This window comes from Anolis sagrei, chromosome 2 (assembly GCF_037176765.1).
Source record: "Anolis sagrei isolate rAnoSag1 chromosome 2, rAnoSag1.mat, whole genome shotgun sequence".
NCBI lineage: Eukaryota > Metazoa > Chordata > Lepidosauria > Squamata > Dactyloidae > Anolis > Anolis sagrei.
The window spans coordinates 14,365,469-14,387,880 of record NC_090022.1 but is presented as its reverse complement, the minus strand read 5'-3'; the positions used below and the strand labels follow the sequence as shown (position 1 = coordinate 14,387,880).

General features: G+C 47.7%; 3 protein-coding genes across 4 annotated transcripts; 2 read left to right on the top strand and 1 right to left on the bottom strand.

Moving 5' to 3' along the window:
* Positions 1 to 4,498: 4,498 nt before the first annotated feature.
* Positions 4,499 to 6,600, top strand: LOC137096160 (uncharacterized). The gene is made up of 2 exons (XM_067464738.1): positions 4,499 to 5,666; positions 6,002 to 6,600. Exons 1-2 carry the CDS (start codon positions 4,536 to 4,538, stop codon positions 6,464 to 6,466), a joined length of 1,596 nt encoding a protein of 531 aa, XP_067320839.1. The 5' UTR covers positions 4,499 to 4,535; the 3' UTR covers positions 6,467 to 6,600.
* Positions 6,601 to 9,062: 2,462 nt separating this feature from the next.
* On the top strand, positions 9,063 to 13,698 carry LOC132765934 (guanine nucleotide-binding protein G(s) subunit alpha-like). Of its 2 annotated transcripts, none has more exons than XM_067465430.1 (2): positions 9,063 to 10,544; positions 12,735 to 13,698. In XM_067465430.1, exon 1 carries the CDS (start codon positions 9,203 to 9,205, stop codon positions 10,355 to 10,357), a length of 1,155 nt encoding a protein of 384 aa, XP_067321531.1. In that variant the 5' UTR covers positions 9,063 to 9,202; the 3' UTR covers positions 10,358 to 10,544; positions 12,735 to 13,698. The 2 variants fall into 2 exon arrangements, with proteins under 2 accessions (XP_067321531.1, XP_067321530.1); XM_067465429.1 differs by having other exon boundaries at positions 12,042 to 13,698.
* Positions 13,699 to 18,341: 4,643 nt separating this feature from the next.
* Positions 18,342 to 22,097, bottom strand: LOC132765932 (guanine nucleotide-binding protein G(s) subunit alpha-like). The gene is made up of 3 exons (XM_067464737.1): positions 22,049 to 22,097; positions 20,341 to 20,900; positions 18,342 to 19,551 (listed from the first exon to the last, which is right to left on the bottom strand). Exons 1-3 carry the CDS (start codon positions 22,095 to 22,097, stop codon positions 19,132 to 19,134), a joined length of 1,029 nt encoding a protein of 342 aa, XP_067320838.1. The 3' UTR covers positions 18,342 to 19,131.
* Positions 22,098 to 22,412: the final 315 nt, after the last annotated feature.

Genomic DNA, 22,412 nt, shown 5'->3' with positions numbered 1-22,412 from the left:
ATGGCTTAAGTCCAAGTGGATGTGATGGCAATGAAAAGCAAGCATTGGGAAGCAAATCATTTGAGGGGCAATTTACACTCTTCCTGGAGGGTTGGCAGGAATTCAAAGTACTGCAATTCTCTTCCTCATCTTAAGTGCCAGAGCTCAATGCTATGGGATCCTAGGAATTGTAGGTATCAATTGGTATCGCTTCTGCGAGAATGTTACAGCACTCCATGCCGTCATGCTGGCCACATGACTTAGATGTGTCTACGGACCACGCCGGCTCTTCAGCTTAGAAATGGAGATGAGCACCACTCCCTAGAGTCAGACATAACTAGACTTAATGTCAAGGAAAACTATATCTTTACCTAGGAAAGTAGAGCCCCCGGTGGCGCAGTGGGTTAAACTCCTGTGCCGGCAGGACTGAAGACCGACAGGTCACAGGTTCGAATCCGGGGAGAGGCGGATGAGCTCCCTCTATCAGCTCCAGCTCCTCATGCGGAGACATGAGAGAAGTCTCCCACAAGGATGATAGAAATATCAACTCATCCAGGCGTCCCCTGGGCAACGTCCTTGTAGACGGCCAATTCTCTCACACCAGAAGCGACTTGTCAAGTCGCTCCTGACACGACAAAAAAAAAAAAAAAACCTAGGAAAGTCAATTGACTTATATCCTAAGGCAGGGTTTCTCAACCTGGGGGTCAGGACCCCTAGGGCGGGTCGCCAGGGGATACCAGAGGGGTCGCCAAAGACCACCAGAAAACACAGTATTTTCTATTGGTCATGGGGGTTCTGTGTATGAAGTTTAGCCCAATTTTCTCATTGATGGAGTTCAGAATATGCTTTGATTGTAGGTGAACTACAACTCCCAAATGTCAAGGTCTATTTTCACCCAAACTCCACCAGTGTTCACATTTGGGCATGTTGAGTATTAATGCCAAGTTTGGTCCAGATCCATCATTGTTTGAGTCCATAGTGCTCTCTGGATGTAGGTGAACTACAACTCCCAAACTCAAGGTCAATGCCTATCAAGCCCTTCCAGTATTTACTGTTGATCATAGGAGTTTTGTGTGCCAAGACTGGTGCAATTCAGTCATTGGTGGAGTTCAGAATGCTCTTTGACTGTGTGTGAACTATAAATCTCAACAACTAGAACTCCCAAATGACAGCATCAATCTCCCCTTCAACCCCAGTAGAATTCAAATTTGGGCGTATCACGCATTTGTGCCAAATTTGGTCCAGTGAATGAAAATACATCCTGCATATCAGATACTTACATGATGTTTCATAACAGCAGCATGATGTTTCATAACAGCAACAACAGTGAGCTTCCGGTTCCGGTATGGCGGCTGGCAGCAAAAAACGCTGCGCTCCTCAACCAATTTCCAATCTGGTGGAATCCTGAGCCTCCCCCCCCCCCCCCGCCTGCCACCCCAAATTAAGGAGAGAGAGGACCCCCAATCCTCAGGCTCTCGATAGGGGGGTGTAGAGCCGGGAAAGAGCCGGGAAGGCCTAGAGGAAGCGGAGGAAAGGCGGAGAAGGAGAAGGAGAAGAAACACCCGCCGCCATTCCATCGCGGCCGTCCTACCGCACCGCCGACTGGCTGCTGGCTGCTGGCTGGGCGCTGCTCCATTCCATGCCGCTCTTCCACCTGGCTTGGCTGGCTGGCCTGGCTGGCCAAACCATCTCCGCGGCCGCTGCGGCCGCCGGGCCTCCGCCATCGTCGCCCTTTGTTGGGGCCGCCGCCGGACGGATCCGCTGCTGCTAAGCTGGGCCGCCGCCGCCGGGCCGCCGCCGCCGCCGCCGCCGAGTGAGGCCGAGTGGGGCCGAGGAGGCCGAGTAGGGCCGAGTGGGGCCAAGGAGACCGAGGAGACCAATCCATCACCGCTCCCTCTGCCTGGCCGCCATTGCCGCCGCGGGGAGGCCGGGCGCTGAGGGCAGACGCCGCGAGGAGGCCGGGGAGGCCAAGGCATCGCTGCGGAGCCCCTCCACCTTCAGGTACTCTTGCCCTGTTGAGGCACCGCCGCCCATGGCCACCGCCAGGCTGGGAAGCTGCTGACGCCCACTGCGGGAGGCCAGGCTACGGCCGAGCCACCAGGCCGCGGCCACCATTAGGCCGCCAGGCTGGGAAGCTGCTGACGCCCCACTGCGGGGGCCAGGCTGCGGCTGAGCCACCTGGCCGCGGCCGCCGCTGGACTGCGGGACGAGACTTCTGCTGCCTCGACGGGGGCCTCTGTAAGGCCGCTGCTGTTGCAGCCGTCGTTCCATCGGGCCTCCACCGGGCCTCCATTGCCGCGGCCACTACCATCATCCACCATTGTCCGCCGCGCCGCCAAGACGGGTACGTTGCCACTGTGAGGGCCGGGCTAGGCCGCCATTGCTACCACCAGGCCGCCCCCGCCATTTCTACCAGGCCGCGGCTGCCATCGTCGCTGGGCCGCTGTGGAACTGCAGCTCAGACGAGTCTGTTGCCACCCAGCCATTGCTGGGAGCCGTATAGGCCACACCACCGCCGGACCACCTGAACGGCCTCCCATCTTCCCATCTGGACAGAGCAAAAAGTCTGCGGAGGGCGGTTTGACTGACGCTGTGCAGACCCCTGGACAGTCAGTCTGTGTTGGCCTCTCTGTGTTGGCGCTGGCCTTTCTGTGTAGACCTCATACTGTGTGGACCTCCTTTGTGTAGACCGTATAGTGTGTTGGCCTCTCTGTGTAGATCTCTGTGCAGACCGTTGTGTAGATCCTGTGTAGACCTTGCGCTGGCCTTGTATAGACCCGTGTGTAGACCTCTATGCCAGCCCTCTCTGTGCTAGTACAGAGTGTGTAATAGGTAACTAACTAACTGTGCAGTCCCATGACCGAGTGTCCATCTCCGGAAGCCTATCCGCTGGGTTACCAACCGTCTAGAGTCTCACCGGGGTCATAGCAATATTTAGCTAACTACCACTATCGCCCATAAGGGGCAGTCGTAGAATATCAACCAGCACTTTCCTGGTACTCATTGTTGCCATCTGTCATTATTGTGATAAGAACAAATTAGAGCACTTAGGCGCCTGCCATCTGCTGCTAGATTGCACCAGCACTTTCACCCCTTCCCTGTCCCTCTGTGCCGCACTTTATATCGCTAAGTAGAGCACTTTAGACCTAGCACTTTATTAATGTGCCTTTGAATGTGTGTTGCTGCTAAGTAATTTACGTTCATTTACGCTCACCGACGGACTGCCCCTGGAATCTAAGCACTTTAAGAACTGGTCTGTTGAAGCAGTCGGAATATCGACTACCATCTATATTGCTGCTACCCATGTGGTCCCCTGCCCCCCTTTGTGTACTGTTTCTGTTGTTCTGGTGTAGCGGAGGGGGCAGAAGAGGAGGTGGCCCGGAGCCGGTGATTGAAGGTGTGGTGGGGAGGGGGGAGGAGGGGGAGGGGGGATGCTGGCAAGAACCAATAAATCTAACAACAAACGTAGGAGGAAAGAATCTTATGGCTCATAACTGCGGCATGGAGGGGGGGAGGTGTTCCACTAGCCGAGGGGCCCCCATAGAGGTCGTGGTGGGAAGGAGGAGATGCGGGAGAAGGAGACCCCGAATTCGGCCTAATTCGGACCGCTTTTCCAAATTAACTATTCCCAATAGGTCTCCTAAGGTAACTTGGTGTAACCAGGTGAGCGGGCCCTCTGGCTTGAAGGTGGTGTTGTTGAACGCCAGGTCTGTCAACGGAAAAACAACTTGGATTCAGGATTTAATCCTGGAGGAGCGGGCAGATCTGGCGTGCATCACGGAGACCTGGTTGGATGAAGCGGGGGGCGTAAATCTCTCCCAGCTTTGTCCTCCAGGTTTCTCCATGCAACACCAACCAAGAGCCGGAGGACGGGGAGGCGGGGTCGCAGTGGTCTATAGAGATACCATCCATCTAACCAGGAGCCCCATCCCGCAGACCACAAATTTTGAATCTGTCCACCTGAGGGTGGGTGACCGGGACAGAATAGGGATTCTGTTAGTGTACCGTCCACCTCGCTGCACTACAGTCTCCCTACCTGAGCTAGCGGGGGTGGTCTCGAGCCTGGCGGTGGAGTCCCAACGGCTTCTTGTGCTGGGGGACTTCAACATCCACGCCGAGGCAACCCTCACAGGTGTGGCTCAGGACTTCATGTCCGCCATGGCAACCATGGGGCTGTCCCAACAAATAACTGGCCCCACCCACTGTGCTGGACACACATTGGACTTGGTTTTCTGCCAGGGATGGGAGCAGGGTGGCGGTGTGGAGGAGTTGTCCATCTCTCCGTTGCCGTGGACCGACCATTTCCTGATTAGATTTAGGCTCACTGCGCCCCCTAACCTCCGCAAGGGTGGAGGACCCATTAAGATGGTCCGCCCCAGGAGGCTAATGGATCCGAATGGATTCCTGACGGCTCTTGGGGAGTTTCCCGCCACCGCGGTAGGTGATCATGTCGAGGCCTTGGTCGCTCTCTGGAATGGGGAGATGACCAGGGCTATTGACCCCTCTCAAGTAACCGAGCTAAACCAGCCCCTTGGTTTACTGAGGAGCTGGCAGCGATGAAGCGAAGGAAGAGGGTTCTAGAGAGCGTGTGGCGCTCGGACCCAAGCGAGTCAAACCGAACACGGTTTGTGTCCTTTTTAAGGGCATATGCCGCGGCAATAAAAGCCGCAAAGAAAACTTTCTTTGCGGCCACTATTGCGTCTGCAAAAAACCGTCCGGCGGAGTTGTTCCGGGTTGTCAGAGGTCTTTTAACTCCCCCTATCTCAGGTGGGAGCCCTGACAATTCGGCAGCGCACTGTGAAGCATTTGCTCGGTTCTTTGCAGACAAAGTCGCTTTGATCCGCTCTGGGCTGGACGCCACATTAGATGCAGTCTCTGTGGATGTGACACAAGCACCTGCTTGTCCGATTTTGTTGGATTCTTTTCAGTTTGTGAAACCCGAGGATGTGGACAAGATACTTGGAGGAATGAGACCCACCACGTCCATCCTAGACCCCTGCCCATCCTGGCTTCTGAAGGAGGCCAGAGGGGGATTGGCCGAGTGGGTAACGGTGGTGGTTAATGCCTCCCTTCGGGAAGGCAAGATTCCAGCGAGCCTAAAACAGGCTGTTATAAAGCCGCTGTTGAAGAAACCATCACTTGACCCCACTAAATTGGACAACTTTCGGCCTGTTTCCAATCTTCCCTTCTTGGGCAAAGTCATGGAAAGCGTGGTGGCCTCACAACTCCAGGTATTCTTGAGAGACACGGATTATCTGGATCCGGCACAGTCTGGTTTCAGACCGGGACATGGTACCGAGACGGTCTTGGTCGCCTTAGTGGATGATCTGCGCCGGGAGCTAGACAGGGGGAGTGTGTCCCTGTTGGTGCTCCTGGACCTCTCAGCGGCCTTCGATACCGTCGACCACGGTATTCTTCTGGGGCGCCTTGCAGAGATGGGTCTTGGGGGTACTGCTTTGCAGTGGCTCCGGTCATTTCTGGAGGGTCGTACTCAGAAGGTGTTACTGGGGGACTCCTGCTCAACGCCACAGCCGTTGACCTGTGGCGTTCCTCAGGGTTCCATCTTGTCCCCCTTGCTGTTTAACATCTACATGAAGCCGCTGGGTGAGATCATCCGGAGTTTCGGGGTGCGGTGTCACCTGTACGCAGATGACGTCCAACTCTGTCACTCCTTCCCACCTGCTACTAAGGAGGCTGTCGAAGTCCTGAACCGGTGCCTGGCCGCTGTGACGTCTGGATGAGGGCGAACAAACTGAAATTAAATCCAGACAAGACAGAGGTACTCCTGGTCAGTCGCAAGGCCGAACAGGGTATAGGGTTACAGCCTGTGCTGGACGGGGTCGCACTCCCCTTGAAGGCGCAGGTTCGCAGCTTGGGTGTGACCCTGGACTCATCGCTGAGCCTGGAGCCCCAGGTTTCAGCGGTGACCAGGGGAGCATTTGCACAGCTTAGGCTCGTGCGCCAGCTGCGCCCGTATCTTGGGAAGTCTGACTTGGCCACGGTGATACATGCTTTGGTCACATCCCGTCTCGACTACTGCAACGCTCTCTACGTGGGGCTGCCCTTGAAGACGGCCCGGAAGCTTCAGCTAGTCCAACGCGCGGCAGCCATGTTGTTAACGGGAGCTGGACGCAGAGAGCATACAACGCCCCTGCTGTCCCAGCTCCACTGGCTGCCGATTCGCTACCGGGCCCAATTTAAGGTGCTGGTGTTATCCTACAAAGCCCTAAACGGTTCCGGCCCAAAATACCTTGCAGACCACATCTCGGCCTACGAGCCCACGAGGGCCTTGAGATCATCCGGGGAGGCCCTTCTCTCGGTCCCGCCGGCCTCACAAGTACGTCTGGCGGGGACGAGGGAGCGGGCCTTCTCGGTGGTGGCCCCCCGGCTGTGGAACACCCTCCCTGCTGAAGTTAGACAGGCGCCCTCCTTGATGGCCTTTCGTAGGGGCCTGAAAACATGGCTCTTCGAGCAGGCCTTCAATTGAGTGTATCTTGGAATGACACTGGAATGAACTAGGATTATGAATTTCGGCTATGACCCCAGGACTTGACGAAGCGGATTTTTAGTATAGGTATGTGTTATGTTGTAACTGTCTGGTTTGTATTGTCGTGATTTACTGTACACTGTCTCTCTTTGTTGCTGTTCACCGCCCCGAGTCGCCCTCGGGCTGAGAGGGGCGGTCAATAAATACAAGAAATAAATAAATAAATAAATAAATAAATACAGTTGTGAAGTAGCAACAAAAATGTTATGGTTGGGGGAGTCACCACAACATAAGAGAACTGTATTAAGGGGTCGCGGCATTAGGGAGGTTGAGAACCACTGTCCTAAGGCATAGGTCTGCGAGAATATCAAGCAGAAGGCAAAAGAAGTAAAAGAAAAATAACGAAAAATAACCACATTATTTTTGTCAAGTGTGAAGAGGAGGAGGAGGCTGACAGATGGAAGGCATCTGATTACTTAAGTGTTTGTCTCAAGCACAAAAAGGTGATAGATACTCACCCCTGCCAAGACAAGAAGCTATGCAAGGCTATACCAGTTTTCCCATCTTAAGTGCCAGCCTCAATGCTATGGGATCCCGGGGGTTTGAGTTTTCCAGGGTCTGAGTTTAGTATTGGAAAGTCTGCTCTTCCCAAGAGGGATGGTGCCTCCCCAAACCACAAATTAACTGGGTTGCTGTGAGTTTTCTGGGCTGTATGGCCCTGTTCCAGAAGCATTCTCTCCTGATGTTTCACCCACATCTATGGCAGGCATCCTCAGAGGTTGTGAGGTCTGTTGGAAACTAGGCAAGTGGGTTTTATAACTGTTAACAACTGAGGTAAACGTTTCCCCTGATGTTAAGTCTAGTCGTGTTTGATTCTGGTGGGTGGTGCTGATCTCTTTTTCTAAGCCAAAGAGCCAGCATTGTCCATAGACACCTCCAAGATCATGTGGCCAGCATGACTGCATGGAGCGCCGTTATCTTTCCACCAGAGCAGTACCTGTTGAGAGGTTCTCCTGTTCCATTTCCAAGCCAAGGAGCCTGTTCTCCATAGGCATGGCCGGCCCTAGTTTTCAAGTGTAAGCAAACAGTATTTTGCTTAATAATTATTATTATCAGTGGCAAGTTTGGTCCAGATCCATCATTGTATGAGTTCACAGCAATCTCTGCATTCTGTTTCCCCCAAACTCCACCAGTGTTCACATTTGGGCATATGGAATATCGGTGCCAAGTTTGGTCCAGATCTATCATTGAGTCCACAGTGATTTATGGAGGCAGGTGAACTACAACTCCAAAACCAAATGACACTGCCCACCAAACCCTTCCAGTATTTTCATTTGGTCATGGGAGAAATGTGTGCCAAGTTTGGTTCAATTCCATCGTTGGTGGGGTTCAGAATGCTCTTTGATTGTAGGTGAACTATAAATCCCAGCAACTACAACTCCCAAATGACAAAATCAATTTTTTGAGTGAAGGACATACATTGGGTTGTTAGGTATCTTGTGTCCAAATTTGGTGTCAATTCGTCCAGTGGTTTTTGAGTTCTGTTAATCCCACAAACGAACATTACATTTTTATTTATATAGAAGTGTGGGTTTTTGTTTTTTTATTTGGGGGGGGGGGTTGCACTGCAAATAATATATGCGCAGAGTGCATAGGAATTCATTCATTTTTTTTTCAAAATATAATCTGGCCCTCCAACCGTTTGCGGGACTGTGACCCGGCCCTCTGTTCAAAAAGTTTGGGGACCCCTGCTTTAACCAGTTTGCATAGTTGCCTCTTCCCCCCTCCTCCAAAATTAGTCTGTTGTTGCTTTTGATGCTTGTTTATTATTACTTATGCGGTTTTATGCTATTTTAACTGGTTATTGTTTTGTTTTTAATTATATTTTGCTGTGATCCCGGCTCTATGTAAGCCGCCCCGAGTCCCTTTAGGAGAATGGAGGCAGGGTAGAAAAATAAACTTCTTCTCCTTCTCCTTCTCCTTCTCCTTCTCCTTCTTCTTCTTTGTTGCTTTGTTTTTATTTTTCTTGGAAGACACCTGTGCATGAGTTATTATTTTAATATGTAGAGGTTGGTGCACAGCTGATCAACACACAGTCTTCGCAGAGTGAGGTTTCACTGGTGGTATAGTTAACACGACAACTGTGGCTTCTCAGTCTGTTGCAGCCTTCTTCTGCCTTCACAGCCATTGTAACATGTACCATGGTATCCTCCGCCTGCTTCGGCGGTGAGGTCTTTGGGTATTCAGACTGCGCTTGGTCTGGAACCTCCCCCGCGGCCACTCCTGGGAGTGCGTGACTCCAGTCGTTGTGCCTGCAGGTTCATTGGAACGCGCAAGCCTCCATCAAGGGGGGCTCACAGGAACACACTTTCATTGAATAAGGCTTGCAAACTCAATTTGGCTTGTTTTGAAATCAAATCAGTGACTCAGCTTGAGCTGTAGCTGCAAAGTCATCCTTATCTCCCTCCCTCCCTGTCTGCTCCTTCCTTTGGTCCCCCCTCTTTCCCCCCTCCTTGTCTCTGGGCAGTGAGTCAGTAAAAGGATAGAATGAAGAGGAAGAGAAGGAGAGAGACAGAGACACTCCCTTTCCCACTCTCCATCTCTCTCTCTCTCTCTCTCTCTCTCTCTGTCTGCCTCTGTCCCTCTTGCTCCAGCTTGGCTTCCTGCTCCTTTCTCCCATTAGCTGCAGTCCTCTTTCCCTTTCATCCTCTCAATATCTCCATTCTGCCACACAAAATGGGCTGCTTCGGGAACAGAAAGACTGAGGAGGAGCGCAAGGAAGAGAAGGAGCGGAGAAAAACCCACAAGAAGGTCGAGAAGCAACTGAAGATGGATAAGGAAGTCTTTAAGGCCACTCACCAGCTCGTCTTGATTGGCCATGGGGAATCTGGCAAAAACACCGTGCTCAAACAAATGAAAATCTTGCATGGGGACGGATTTAGTGCCGAGGAGAGGAAAATGAGAACCCAGGACATTAAAAACAATGTTAGGGAAGCTATAGAGACAATAGTCAGAGCCATGGGGCGCCTGGAACCTCCAGTGGAGCTGGCGAACCCAGAGAACCAGTTCCACATTGACTATATTTTGAATGTATCCAACCAGCCAGATTTTGACTTCCCACCCGAGTTCTACGAACATACAAAAGCGCTTTGGCAGGACGAAGGCGTGAAAGCTTGCTTTGAGCGTTCGCACGAGTATCACTTGATTGGTTGTGCACAGTATTTTCTAGACAAGCTGGACATTGTCAAACAAGAGGAATATACGCCGTCCGACCAGGATCTTCTCCGATGCAAATTTCAGACATCTGGGATCGTTGATACCAAGTTTCAATTGGACAAAGTATATTTGCATCTTTACATTCAGAGATATATTGATAGTCGCCCAAATTGGGTGCATTTTTTTGATAATTTGACAGCTGTTCTCTTCATGGTGGACAGCAGTAGCTACAACTTACAGACTTTGTATTGGAATGACAAGGTTATCAAGCTTCAGGAGCAATTGCAGGTATTCCAGTCTGTCTTGTACAACAGACAGTTGAGGATGCTTTTCAATCCACGGCTACAGACCATGACTTTCATTGTTTTCCTGAACAAACAGGATTTGCTAGCAGAGAAAATCTTGGCAGGGAAATATAAACTGGAAGACTACTTTCCCGACTTTGCTCACTATACCATACCCGAGGATGCAATGCCGGAGCCTGGTGAGGATTGTCGAGTTACAAAAGCAAAGTATTTTATCAGAGATGAATTCCTTAGAATGTGTTATTTTGACAAGCACAGCTACTATACTCACTTTACATGTGCAGTGGATGCAGAAAACGTTCAGAAGGCTTTCAATGATTGTGGGGACGTGATCCAACGTCTACACTTCAGGCAGTATAAGTCGTTGTGATGCAGGACATTTCTCTGTTTTGGACGCCTTATTAAGAAAAGAAAAGGAAAAGCCTGCCCACATAAAGAGAACAATGGCCATCTCTCTCTTATCTGCACTCCTGAATTTTTCCTCCTTCCCGGGCAAAGAGCAGCATTTCAAAGCTTCAAAACATTGTAATGTCAGAGGCCATTTCTACAAGGAGCAGGTGAGTTTATCTTAACACTGAGTTGTTGTGTGTTTTCCAGGCTGTATGGCCATGTTTCAGAAGCATCCTCTCCTGACGTTTCGCCTGCATCTATGGCAGGCATCCTCAGAGGTGGTGAGGTCTTGTGACAGCATACAGCTCGGAAAACTCACAACAAACCAGGGATTGTGGCCATGAAAGCCTTTATTTATTTATTTATTTATTTATTTATTTATTTGGGTTTCTTCTACCCCGCCCTTCTCACCCCGAAGGGGACTCAGGGCGGCTTACAAAGGCACAATTCGATGCCAGCATCACTTAATAGTAGTACAACAAAATAACATCAATTAAACAGTTGAACAGTTAAACAACACTTCCTGCATTACAACCCTAAAACCAATAAAACCAATAAAACAATACAAACCTAATTACTCCTCATAGCCGGTCAGCGTTTGCTATCTCATAGTCCAAATTCCAATTCCACATTGTCAGTCCTGTCAGTCCTAGTCGTTTGATTGTCCTTCTAGTTGACCGTCTTTACTTTCCTCCCAAAGGAGAGGAGGGATGTTGATGCCCTAATTTCCCCCAGGAGTGAGTTCCACAGGTGAGGGGCCACCACCGAGAAGGCCCTGCTCCTCGTCCCCACCAACCTCACTTGTGATAGCGGTGGGGTCGAGAGCTTTGACAACACATATAATTATTTATTTATTTTGAGGATTTATATACCGACCCTCTCACCTTCAAAGAGGAATTTGGACCGGTTCACAACATGTGTTAACATACAAAGAATATACAATAACAATACAATGCCATTTCATAACACGATTAAAATATCAGCACCATACACATTAAAACATTATCATCACAGTTAAAAGAGCCAAATCGTCCGACACCATCACAATCCCATTCATCATCCTCCTTTCATGTGGGCAAAGAATTAAATCAGTTGTCAAATGCCGCGTTCCACAACCAGGTCTTTCTTAGTTTCCAGAACGTCATGAGGGAGGGGGCAGTTCTGATCTCTAATGGCAGGGAGTTCCAAAGTCGAGGGGCCACCATCGAGAAGGCCCTGTCCCTCGTTCCCACCAGCCGTGCTTGTGCAGGCGGTGGGACTGAGAGCAGGGCCCCTCCAGACGATCTTAGTGGTCTTGATGGTTCTTAGGGGAGAATACGTTTGGAGAGGTAAACAGGGCCTGAGTTGTTTAGGGCTTTATAGGTTAACACCAGCACTTTGAATTGTGCTCGGAAGCTAATCGGCAGCCAGTGGAGTTCGAGTAACAGCGGAGTGGTGTGCTCCCTGTACCCAGCACCCGTTAGTAATCTGGCTGCCGCGCGTTGTACTTGCTGCAGCTTCCGGGCAGTCTTCAGAGGCAACCCCACGTAACACTGCCAGTACCATTAACAAAGAAACCAGATAATAATAATAATAATAATAATAATAATAATAATAGTGCAGTTTTCTGGAATTTAATATTTCTGCCGCTTCTGTGATTGTGCATTTGTATTTTGATTCTGTAGCCCACTTGTCAATGGATGTCCAGAATCAGCAGCATCCACCACTGTCCTTTTTATCCTGGACGATGACCGAGCCAGTATAGACTTCATTTTGGTTTTCTTCTCCATAGTGCTAAGATTGTGGAAAAGAAAAAAGTTTGGATTATTGATGTCTCCATACCGGGTGACAGTTGCATTGAGGAAAAACAACAGGAAAAACTGAGCCGTGATCAGGACCTCAAAATTGAATTGCAAAGGCTCTGGCATAAACCAGTACAGGTGGTCCCAGTGGTAATGGGCACACTGGGTGCTGTGCCAAAAGATCTCCGCCGGCATTTGATCAATAAACATTGATCAAATCACGATCTGTCAACTGCAAAAGGCCAGCTTACTTGTATCTGCACACATCATTCGAAAATACATCACACAGTCCTAGACACTTGGGAAGTGTTCAGCTTGTGATTTTGGGATACGAAATCCAGCATACAGGTCTCATTTGCTGTGACATACTGTGTTTTGTGTCAGTAATAATAATAATAATAATAATAATAATAATAATAATAATGCCCTGAAGGTGGAGCTCCTGAGATGATTTGGGAGTAAAAGTTACATATTTTTAAAAAACCAACAAAGGAAATGGAAGAAACAATGTTATGTAGTTGTTTGTATAAATCATATTCTCTGTGATTTCCACTTTGTATCTATTAAATGCATCAGAATAAACACGGTGTCAACTCACAGACCAAGTTGGAAGAACAGGCAAGGTTTGTTCAAATGGGAATCCTAGAATTGGAAGCGACCCTGAGGGCCACCCAATCCATCCCCATTCTGCCAGGCGTGAAGACACCATCCAAGCCCTTCTGACAGACGGCTATCTAGACTCTGCTTATATGTCCCCAAAGGAGGGAGGAGACTCCACCGGCTCCCAGGCAGCAGACTATTCCACTGCCAAACTGTCCAGATCTGTAGGTTTCTGATGAAGAAATTACCTCACAAACAAAGTTGGAAGGCTTTAATTCAAAAGCATGCATTTGGGAAAGCAACAAAGTTCCAACTGACAGTTTATTTCCCCCCACGCCTCACCCTGGTCCCTCCCTTGCATTCTCCCGTTTCAATGGCAACTCTCTCCCAGATTTCAAATAAACACAGGACAAGTCTAAGGCATGGCCTAATTTCCTGGCTTCACACAAAACCAGGAAATAAGGTCATAATACAACTACAATTACTGGCAGGTGCTTGAGTTTGGTCATTTGCCTCTGAAGGTGACTTTTGAGTGGAAACACTGACAATTTTTACAAGAAATGGACGCAGCTCAAAACCAATGTTGGAACTTCGGAAAGGTGTTGTATCTTGGAGGTCTGAAGAGGAGCAGGGATGTTGCAAAATGAACTGCACTATGGCTTGTGAATGCAGGAAGAGTTAACCACACTGTTCTTACTGCTGATCCTGTCTGATATATATATTTATCTATGTATCTATAGCTATATCTTTATCTATAAAAGTCAAAGTCTGTCTGTCAGTGTTTGTTCACCCAGCTTTGTGAAGGACAGGACCTCTGTGATGCCATCAAAGAAGAAAGGTAATCTGTGTATGTATTGGAGGGAGGGAGGGAGGAAAGAGACACAAAGAGAGCCATGTTGATATGGAGACCCTCTCAGAGCTGGAGAAAGGAGAAAGGGGAGGGGAAGGAAAGAAAAGGAAAGGAAAGAAAGAAAGAAAGAAAGAAAGAAAGAAAGAAAGAAAGAGAAAAATAAGGGGGAAAGGAAATGGAAGAAGGAGGGAGGGGAGAGGAAGAAAGAAAAAGAAGGGAAGGAAGGAAGGAAAGGGGAGGGAAGGAAAAGAAAGAATGAAAGAAAGAAGGAATGAACGCAGGGGGATTGCTGCCCATCCACAACACTCAGATAATTAATTATATTATATACAACATTTTTACCCTGCCCTTCTCAACCCCCAAGGGGGGACTCAGAGAGGCTAACACTGGCAACAATTCGATGCCACAATATCTCAATGAACAACAATATAAAAACCATAAATATACAATAAATTAAAAACATAACATTAGTTATACAATCATATAGCTGTTTCCTTATTATAATAATCATCTGGTCCAGTTCAGTGTTCCAAGTGCTGTTATGCCTGCTAGCCAAAGGCCTGGTTCCACAACCACAATTTCAGTTATTTCCTAAAGGAAAGGAGGGAGGACACTGGGGAGCGAGTTCCACAAGCCAGGGGGGTCACCACCAAGAAGGCCCTGTCCCTCGTACCCACCAGACTCGTTTGCGAGGCTGGTGGGACCGAGAGCAGGGCCTCCCCGGTGGATCTTAAACTGCGAGGCAGTGTTGTGGCTGAGATGTTCCCTGATGATGAGGATGATGGGATTCAGATTCCTGGCTCTTTTTCTGTGCCTCGGATCTCTGGGCCTGCTTCTAGGTCTTTTTCTGAGGCTTCCACAGACAGTGGAGGGTCAAGAACACGGCGGTTCTCAGAAGAAAAGAATTTTAACGAATGAGATAACGAACAGGTGGGGAGGCTTTTGCCTCCTTCCCATGCTGATACTGAAAGTGCAGAAAGCCTTGATAGTGACCTGACCCGGCAGGCTCGTCTTGATTTTCAGGTCAGGCGAAGTTCTCGCCTGGCTGGCAGACAAGAATCCAGCTCGGGCCAAGGTCATCGCAATGCTTTCATGTTGGTGAGAGCATAATGTTTTCATGTTAGAAAGGTATTTAGGCTTCTTGCAAACTAAGGGAAAGCGTCAGTTCAACGTAGCTTATTAGCCTGAAAGCTTCATGGAGTAACCTTAGCTGGCAAGCAGCACACTTGGGATTTCGTGCATTGTGATTCTTGGGGCAATTGTCTTTGCTTGTACCTTGTTTTTACCTCAAGATCTTTGGAACTGTATTCTGCATTTTACCCAAATCTTTGGAACTTTGTAACGCTTATTCTTTGACTTGTATTTTTTCCTCAATAAACTATAAAACTACAGCTTTTGTGTGGTGGTGTTTGGAAGCAAGGTGAAGCTTACTCTGAGTTGCAACAGGCGGAACGTAGAGGGAGATACGTTCGAACAAATAATGTTGGGTATATACAAAAAAAAGTTTCAATATTCATTACTAAATTGGGGAGGTGTCTTACTGACAGTAAGAGCTGAGCAGAGCCTGGCTGCTGTGATGGAATGGTTGAAGGGTAACAAACTGAAGCTTAATCCAGACAAGACAGACATCCTCCTGGCCAGTCATGAGGCCAATCAGGGTATAGGGTGGTAACCTGTGTCCAACAGGGTTACACTCCCCCTGAGGACACAGGTCTGCAGTCTGGGGGTCCTGGACTCAGCATAGCTGCTTGAAGCTCAGGAGTTGGTGGTAACGCTGAGCTTGAAACTCAGGAGTTGGTATAACGCCTTCTGGATATAAATCACAATGATTGAAAAGACAGGCCATTGAAAAGCAGGAAAGGATGTCTGTAGTGCAGCCTCCTGCCATGCAGAAAACAACCCCGTTGATGGCCAGCCAACTCCTATTTGATTGCTTCCCAAGGCTATCTCCTCACTGCTGTTCAACAACAACAACAACAACAACAACAACAACTTTGTATTGTCGAAGGCTTCCATATGGGTTGTTGTGCGTTTTCTGGGGTGTATGGCCATGTTCCAGGAGCATTCTCTCCTGACACTTCACCTGCATCTAAGGCAGGCATCCTCGGATGTTGTGAGCTGAAACATCAGGAGAGAATGCTTTTGGAACATGGCCATACAGCCCGGAAAGCTCACAACAACCCAACAACTTTATTCTTATATCCCACCACCATTTCCCTGGCACCGTCAGTGGCACAATGGGTTAAACCCTTGTGTTGGCAGGACTGAAGATCGACAGGTCGGAGGTTCAAATCTGAGGAGAGCACAGATGAGCTCCCTCTGTCAGCTCTAGCTCCCCATGTGGGGACATGAGAGAAACCTTCCACAAAGATGATAAAACATCAAAACATCTGGGCGTCCCTTGGGCCACGCCCATGCAGACGGCCAGTTCTCTCACACCAGAAGTGACTTCCAGTTTCTCAAGTCACTCCTAACACACACACACACACAAACCCAAACAAACCATCTCCCCAAAGGGACTTGGGGCAGCTTACAGATGGCACAAAGTGCGTGAAAACAAACATAAAAGTGAACACATAAAATACAGAAAAATCAAACATATACACATATAAAAACATCAACTCGGACTCAATCAAGCTGCAATCCTCTAACCGTGGTGGTAAAGTACTGACACGTGGCCGGTCTGTAAACATTGGAATAAAATAAGTGCCAGCTGCAGCAATGGAGAGAGAGCATGGGATAAAGTGCAGGATGTACGACTAGTAGCCCCCTGTTACATTAGCTCCACTGGCTGCTGGTCTACTACCGAGCACAATTCAAAATGCTGGTCTTAACCTTTAAAGCCCCAACAGCTCAATAGATATCTTGAGCAATGATCAATCCATTTGCCCCAAGGAAGTGGGAAATTGTTGTTTCGGTTTAATGTTTGATCTTTTGGATAGGTTCTTGTGGGTTTTTTTGGGCTATAGAGCCATGTTCTAGAGGCATTTCTCCTGACGTTTCGCCTGCATCTATGGCAAGCATCCTCAGAGGTAGTGAGGATGCTTGCCATAGATGCAGGCAAAACATCAGGAGAAATGCCTCTAGAACATGGCTCTATAGCCCGAAAAAACCCACAAGAACCTACTCATTCCAGCCATGAAAGCCTTCGACAATACTTTGATCTTTTGTCTTATGTCTGTTGTAACAGGCTGTGTTTTTTATTTAATTTTAGTCGTAAAGTCATTATTAATAGGAGCATAGTGTCTAGATCTAAGGAAGTAATGCTACCCCTCTATTCTGCTCTGGTTAGACCACACCTGGAATATTGTGTCCAATTCTGGGCACCACAATTCAAGAGAGATGTTGACAAGCTGGAATGTGTCCAGAGGAAGGCGACTAAAATGATCAAGGGTCTGGAGAACAAGCCCTATGAGGAGCGGCTTAAGGAGCTGGGCATGTTTAGCCTGAAGAAGAGAAGGCTGAGAGGAGATATGATAGCCATGTATAAATATGTGAGAGGAAGCCACAGGGAGGAGGGAGCAAGCTTGTTTTCTGCTTCCCTGGAGACTAGGACGCGAAACAATGGCTTCAAACTACAAGAAAGGAGATTTCATCTGAACATGAGGAAGAACTTCCTGACTGTGAGAGCCGTTCAGCAGTGGAACTCTCTGCCCCGGAGTGTGTTGGAGGCTCCTACTTTGGAAGCTTTTAAACAGATGGCCATCTGTCAGGGGTGATTTGAATGCAATATTCCTGCTTCTTGGCAGGGGGTTGGACTGGATGGCCCATGAGGTCTCTTCCAACTCTTTGATTCTATGATTCTATGAAATGCAACCTGTGGGAACGAGAGACAGAGCCTTCTCAGTGGTGGCCCCTCACCTGTGGAACTCTCGCCCCAGTGACATCAGATTGGCTACCTCCCTCCTGTCCTTTAGAAAGAAACTCAAAACCTGGTTAAGGGACCAAGCGTTTGAATGATAGAGGCAGCAATTGAGAATAACACTCAAGTGATATGAATGACAATGGACTGACCCAGACTTGGATTTTAAACCTGCCTGCTTTTAAACAAATGCCTTATTAATGTAATGTTTTAATGAATTGATTTAAATGTATTTTTATGAATGTGGATGACACTGAATGAGTGCCTGTTGTGCCGATCAGCACTGGGACCACCTTGACTGGCTTGTGCCAGAGTCTTTGCAGTTCGATCTTTAAATCCTCATATCATGTCAGCTTTTCCAGTTGTTTCTCTTCAATCCTGCTGTCACCTGGGATTGCAACATCAACGATCCATACTTTGCTTTTTAACACGATTGTGAGGTCAGGAGTATTGTGCTCCAAAACTCTGTCTGTCTGAATTTGGAAGTCCCAGAGTAGTTTGACGTATTCATTCTCTGTAACTTTTTCCGTTTTGTGATCCCACCAGTTCTTTCTCACAGGCAGATGGTATTTGTGGCACAACTTCCAATGAATCATCTGAGCAACGGTGTTATGCCTCTGCTTGTAGTCTGCCTGCGCAATCCTTTTGCAGCAGCTGAGGATGTGATCTATTGTTTCATTATTATTATTATTATTATTATTATTATTATTATTATTATTATTCCCGCCTCAGGGGTGAGAAAGACGGGGTACAAATGTATGAAATACATATACTCAACTCATGTTTTGTTTTGTCATAGGACCAAGCTCTTGCCTTTTGCCCCTCTATACATAGAGAGTTAATAAAAAGAATGTGGTGTGAGTCTATCATCTTTTTTCTTTCTTTTCGGGCATTTGCAGGGTTTTTGGTACTGTTCCATTATCTGGGCAGAGGCCAAAAGTGGGTGCTAGACATCTATCCTCTTTATTTATACCCCTCCTTTCTCCCTGTGAGGACTCAAGATGTGGGACGTGTTGAAGGAGGGAAACAATTTCCCCTGTTTTCTCTGGTTATTTCCCCCTCCTCGCATTCTATTTAATAAAGGAGAGTTGTTTCCACCACACCAACATAGTGGGGGAATAACAAGAAAACAGGGGGAAATGGTTTTCCTCCTTCAATCCCATTCCCCTCTGTAAGATGGATTATCCTTCTCTGTCTAATGCCCCTCTAAAATACACATATTAAGATGGAACAACAATAAAAACAATATATTATTATTACTATTAAACTTTATTTATACCCCTCTACCATCTCCTCACAGGGACTCGGGGCGGCTAACATGAGCCCAAGCCCAACAAATATAATAAACAAAATAAAACACATACAGAAGATAATATAGAATGTGAATGTATAAGATGGGACAAAGGAAGGCAATAAAGAAAAAGAAGTGAGAGAAAGAAAGGGAGAAGGAAAAGAGGGAGGGGGAAGGAAGAGAAAGAAGGGTAGATTGTGAGGACTACAGTCCAGAAAACTATTTGTGTCGTTCCATATACATATTAGGGCTGTGCAAAAAAATCGGTTCTGCATCATATGTCAGATCTATTTTGTAAGATTTCGACGTACGATACGATATTAAGAAACACGGTGTTAATAAGGCATCCAAAACAGAGAAATGTTCTCTATCACAATGACTTATACTGGACGAAGTGTATCCGTTGAATCACATCCCCACAATCATTGAAAACCTTCTGAACATTTTCTGCATCCACTGCACATGTAAAGTGACTATAGTAGTTGTGCATGTCATGAAAACACATTCTAAGAAATACAAGAAATTCATCTCTGATAAAATACTTGGCTCTCGTAACTCTGTGATCCTCACCAGGCTCCGGCATTGCGTCCTCGGGTGTGGTATAGTGAACAAAGTCTGGGCAGTAGTCTCCCAGTTTATATTTCCCTGCCAAGACTTTCTCTGCTAGCAAATCCTGTTTGTTCAGGAAAACAATGAATGTCATGGTCTGTAGCCACGGACTGAAAAACATCTTCACTCTGTTGCACAAGACAAAACGGAACATCTGTAATTCCTCCTTAAGCTTGTTAGTCTCTGTTCTGGAACAGCTGTTCCAGGAGCTCCAGATTTATTTGCTGTGTTTAAATGTTTGTGTGCAATCCCATGCTTGGGATTTTGCAGCAGGGGGTTTCCTGTTATAATTTGCATTTATAGGGTAAGCCACCTGCCAGTTATAGTTAGGTTCCCTGATCCCGCCCTCTTTTGAGTTTTGGAGGGAACAAAGCCATTTTGAGTTAGTTCTCACAGAGAAGCCTTTCGCACAGGACATAGAACGAAGTGGCTCCTGTAGAAAAGCTTCATCTTTTACAGCTTGGCCGGGGTTATACAGCCCTACGGCTTGGCCAGGAGACATACAGCCACAGCTTGGCTGAGGGACTCCAGCCGGCCATCACAGCAACCTGAACTCCTTCTTTTTCCCTGGAGGTCTACAAAGCTCTGTTGAGGCAAGGGTCACTCGCGGAAGCCAGACGCAGTTGGTACCGGGTGCAGGGGCTCCACGTCAACAGAGGCAAGTACAGACTGCCCAGATTAGAAGCTAGGATTTCCCCATCAGTTAGTTACAGTTAAGAAGACAGTGCCTGTTCCTAGCGGACAAGATTTGAAAGAGCCTATAGACTGTTAAGAAAACCGTTAAAGTACCTGTTTGTTCCTGTTTGTTCCTTAATAAAAGAACTTTGTTGGACTTACTTTAAGCATTCTAAAGACTCTGTTTGGGGGAATCTAAGGGCCTTTATTCTGAGGCAGCCCCGGCGTCCCGTTGGGCACAGAGAATTTATGTCCTGTGTACAGTCTAATGTACAGGCCCAGCGTGCGACAGCACAGTCTCATCCATCCACGGAATAGTCCGTAAGTTGTAGCTACTGCTGTCGACCATGAAGAGAATAGCCGTCAAATTATCAAAATGATATACCCACCTTCGGCGATCCCGTCCCCCATCAAAAATAAACAGATGCAAATATACTTTGTCCACTTGAAACTTGGCTTCAGGGATCCCAAATGGCCGAAATTTGCATCGGAGAAGATCCTGGTCCGATGGCGTATATTCTTCTTGCTTGATGATGTCGAGCTTGTCTAGAAAATACTGTGCACAACCAATCAAGCAATACTCATGTGAACGCTCAAAGCAAGCTTTCACGCCTTCGTCCTGCCAAAGTGCTTTCGTATGTTCGTAGAACTCGGTTGGGAAGTCGAAATCTGGCTGGCTGGATACATTCAAAATATAGTCAATTCGGAACTGGTTCTCTGGGTTCGCCAGCTCTACTGGAGGCTCCAGGCGCCCCATGGCTCTGACTATTGTCTCTATAGCTTCCATAATATTGTTTTTGATGTCCTGCATTCTCATTTTCCTCTCTTCGGCACTAAATCCATCCCCATGCAAGGCTGTTTCAGTGCCATGTTACAGCCGAAAGCCAGACTGTGCCAGGTTCATATAATCAGTGTCTACCAGAAACCCCTGGAGTTGCAAGGCCACCCACCTTCTCTGGGTGCCTTCCAGCTTGTCCAATCCCTCTTGAATGGTGATGCCCGGAACTGGACACAGGACTATTCCGGGTAAGGTCAGACCAACGCAGAATGGAATGAAACTATATCATTCATCTGTATTCGGGCACTATATATTGCTGATGACTTTTTAGGCTGCTGTAAGACATCGTTAGAAGATACAAACAGAATTCTACACTCTCTGGGACACACTTTCATACAATAAGGCTTGCAAAGTTAATTTGGCTTGTTTTTAAATCGAATCAGTAGCTCAGCTTGAGCTGCAGCTCCAAAGTCATCACTCCCTCTGAAGTCAGTAGGGAATTTCAAGGGTCTGACCCTGAAGGAGAGACCCTGCGGCCCCACCAAAGAGGGATTGATACAATGGTGAGCAAAGAGAAGCCCAATTTAAAATGATTTTTTCCCTAGGTTCCCAAAAAGAATCTCACCAAGGTTGAAGGAAGTGCCACCGAGATGATTTTATTGCGATTCAGCTGAAAATGATGCAGAGCAGCAATATTTCGCCAAGCTAAGCATGCATGAGTACAAATAAAAGCATTTTTTATAGAAAAACAGAGTTGTCTGGTTTGAATCTCCTGCTCCCCGCCCTCTGCCCAGCTTGAAGGTGATTGGCTGTTGCTTCAACAGCTGAGAGGAGGCTCAGCCGCCTCTCGAGCACCTGGGCCAATCACAAGGCTTCTGCTGTACGCCTGGGCCAATCACAGGGCTTCGGCCGCCTCGGCACTTCAGCGAATCAGGAGAGAGGGAGGCAGGACAAGGGAATACAATGCATTCTTGAGTGGATTATGGAAATTCAGGAAATGTCCAAGGGGCCAGCGAGTCCTAAAGGTCTACGAGCTAGCCTTCTATTGTTCTGAGTGGCTGCAATAAACATTGATATCAGGCGATATCCAGGCTGTGACATGGGGACAATGGGGGAAACTTAGGTGGATGTCTTAGTGAGAGAGACTGAATGGGTGACAGATCATGATGTGAAATGGCTTTCCGAAGGCCTTCCTTTGTCCTAGTTGAGATATAATCAAAATTGCCAAGCAGCCATTTCCTCTGGTGGCCAAAACCTCCGATGCCAGAGGTCATGATCCTTTGTTATAGTCCATGCAAAGAGTGTCTTTCGATAAGGGTTCTTTCAACTGTTAATTCCTTCCCTTTCAGGGTCAGGGTAGCTTTCTTATATTTTTATACATTTTTCCAAAAGGGGAATGGGGCAAAAAAGGGTCAGGAAAAGGTCAGATACACAGGGAGAAATATAGAAATATAGAAATCATGTTATAGAAATCATACCCACTTATCCCTCCCTCCAGTGTCTCATAGAGAAATTGATAGGAGCCTTGATCATGGCTCAATATAAGTTCATAGTTCATTTTAGGATGGTCCATAGGCAAAAGTATGTCC

Coding starts and splice junctions, on each gene's coding strand:
- LOC132765932 (XM_067464737.1), bottom strand. CDS start 22,097: ATGACCTCTGGCATCGGAGGTTTTGGCCACCAGAGGAAATGGCTGCTT. Junction 20,901..22,048: donor CCAGAGGAAATGGCTGCTTG/GCAATTTTGATT, acceptor GCACTGAAACAG/CCTTGCATGGGGATGGATTT. Junction 19,552..20,340: donor TTCCGTGGATGGATGAGACT/GTGCTGTCGCAC, acceptor TCCAGAACAGAG/ACTAACAAGCTTAAGGAGGA.
- LOC132765934 (XM_067465430.1), top strand. CDS start 9,203: ATGGGCTGCTTCGGGAACAGAAAGACTGAGGAGGAGCGCAAGGAAGAG.
- LOC137096160 (XM_067464738.1), top strand. CDS start 4,536: ATGAAGCGAAGGAAGAGGGTTCTAGAGAGCGTGTGGCGCTCGGACCCA. Junction 5,667..6,001: donor ACTCCTTCCCACCTGCTACT/AAGGAGGCTGTC, acceptor GCTTTGGTCACA/TCCCGTCTCGACTACTGCAA.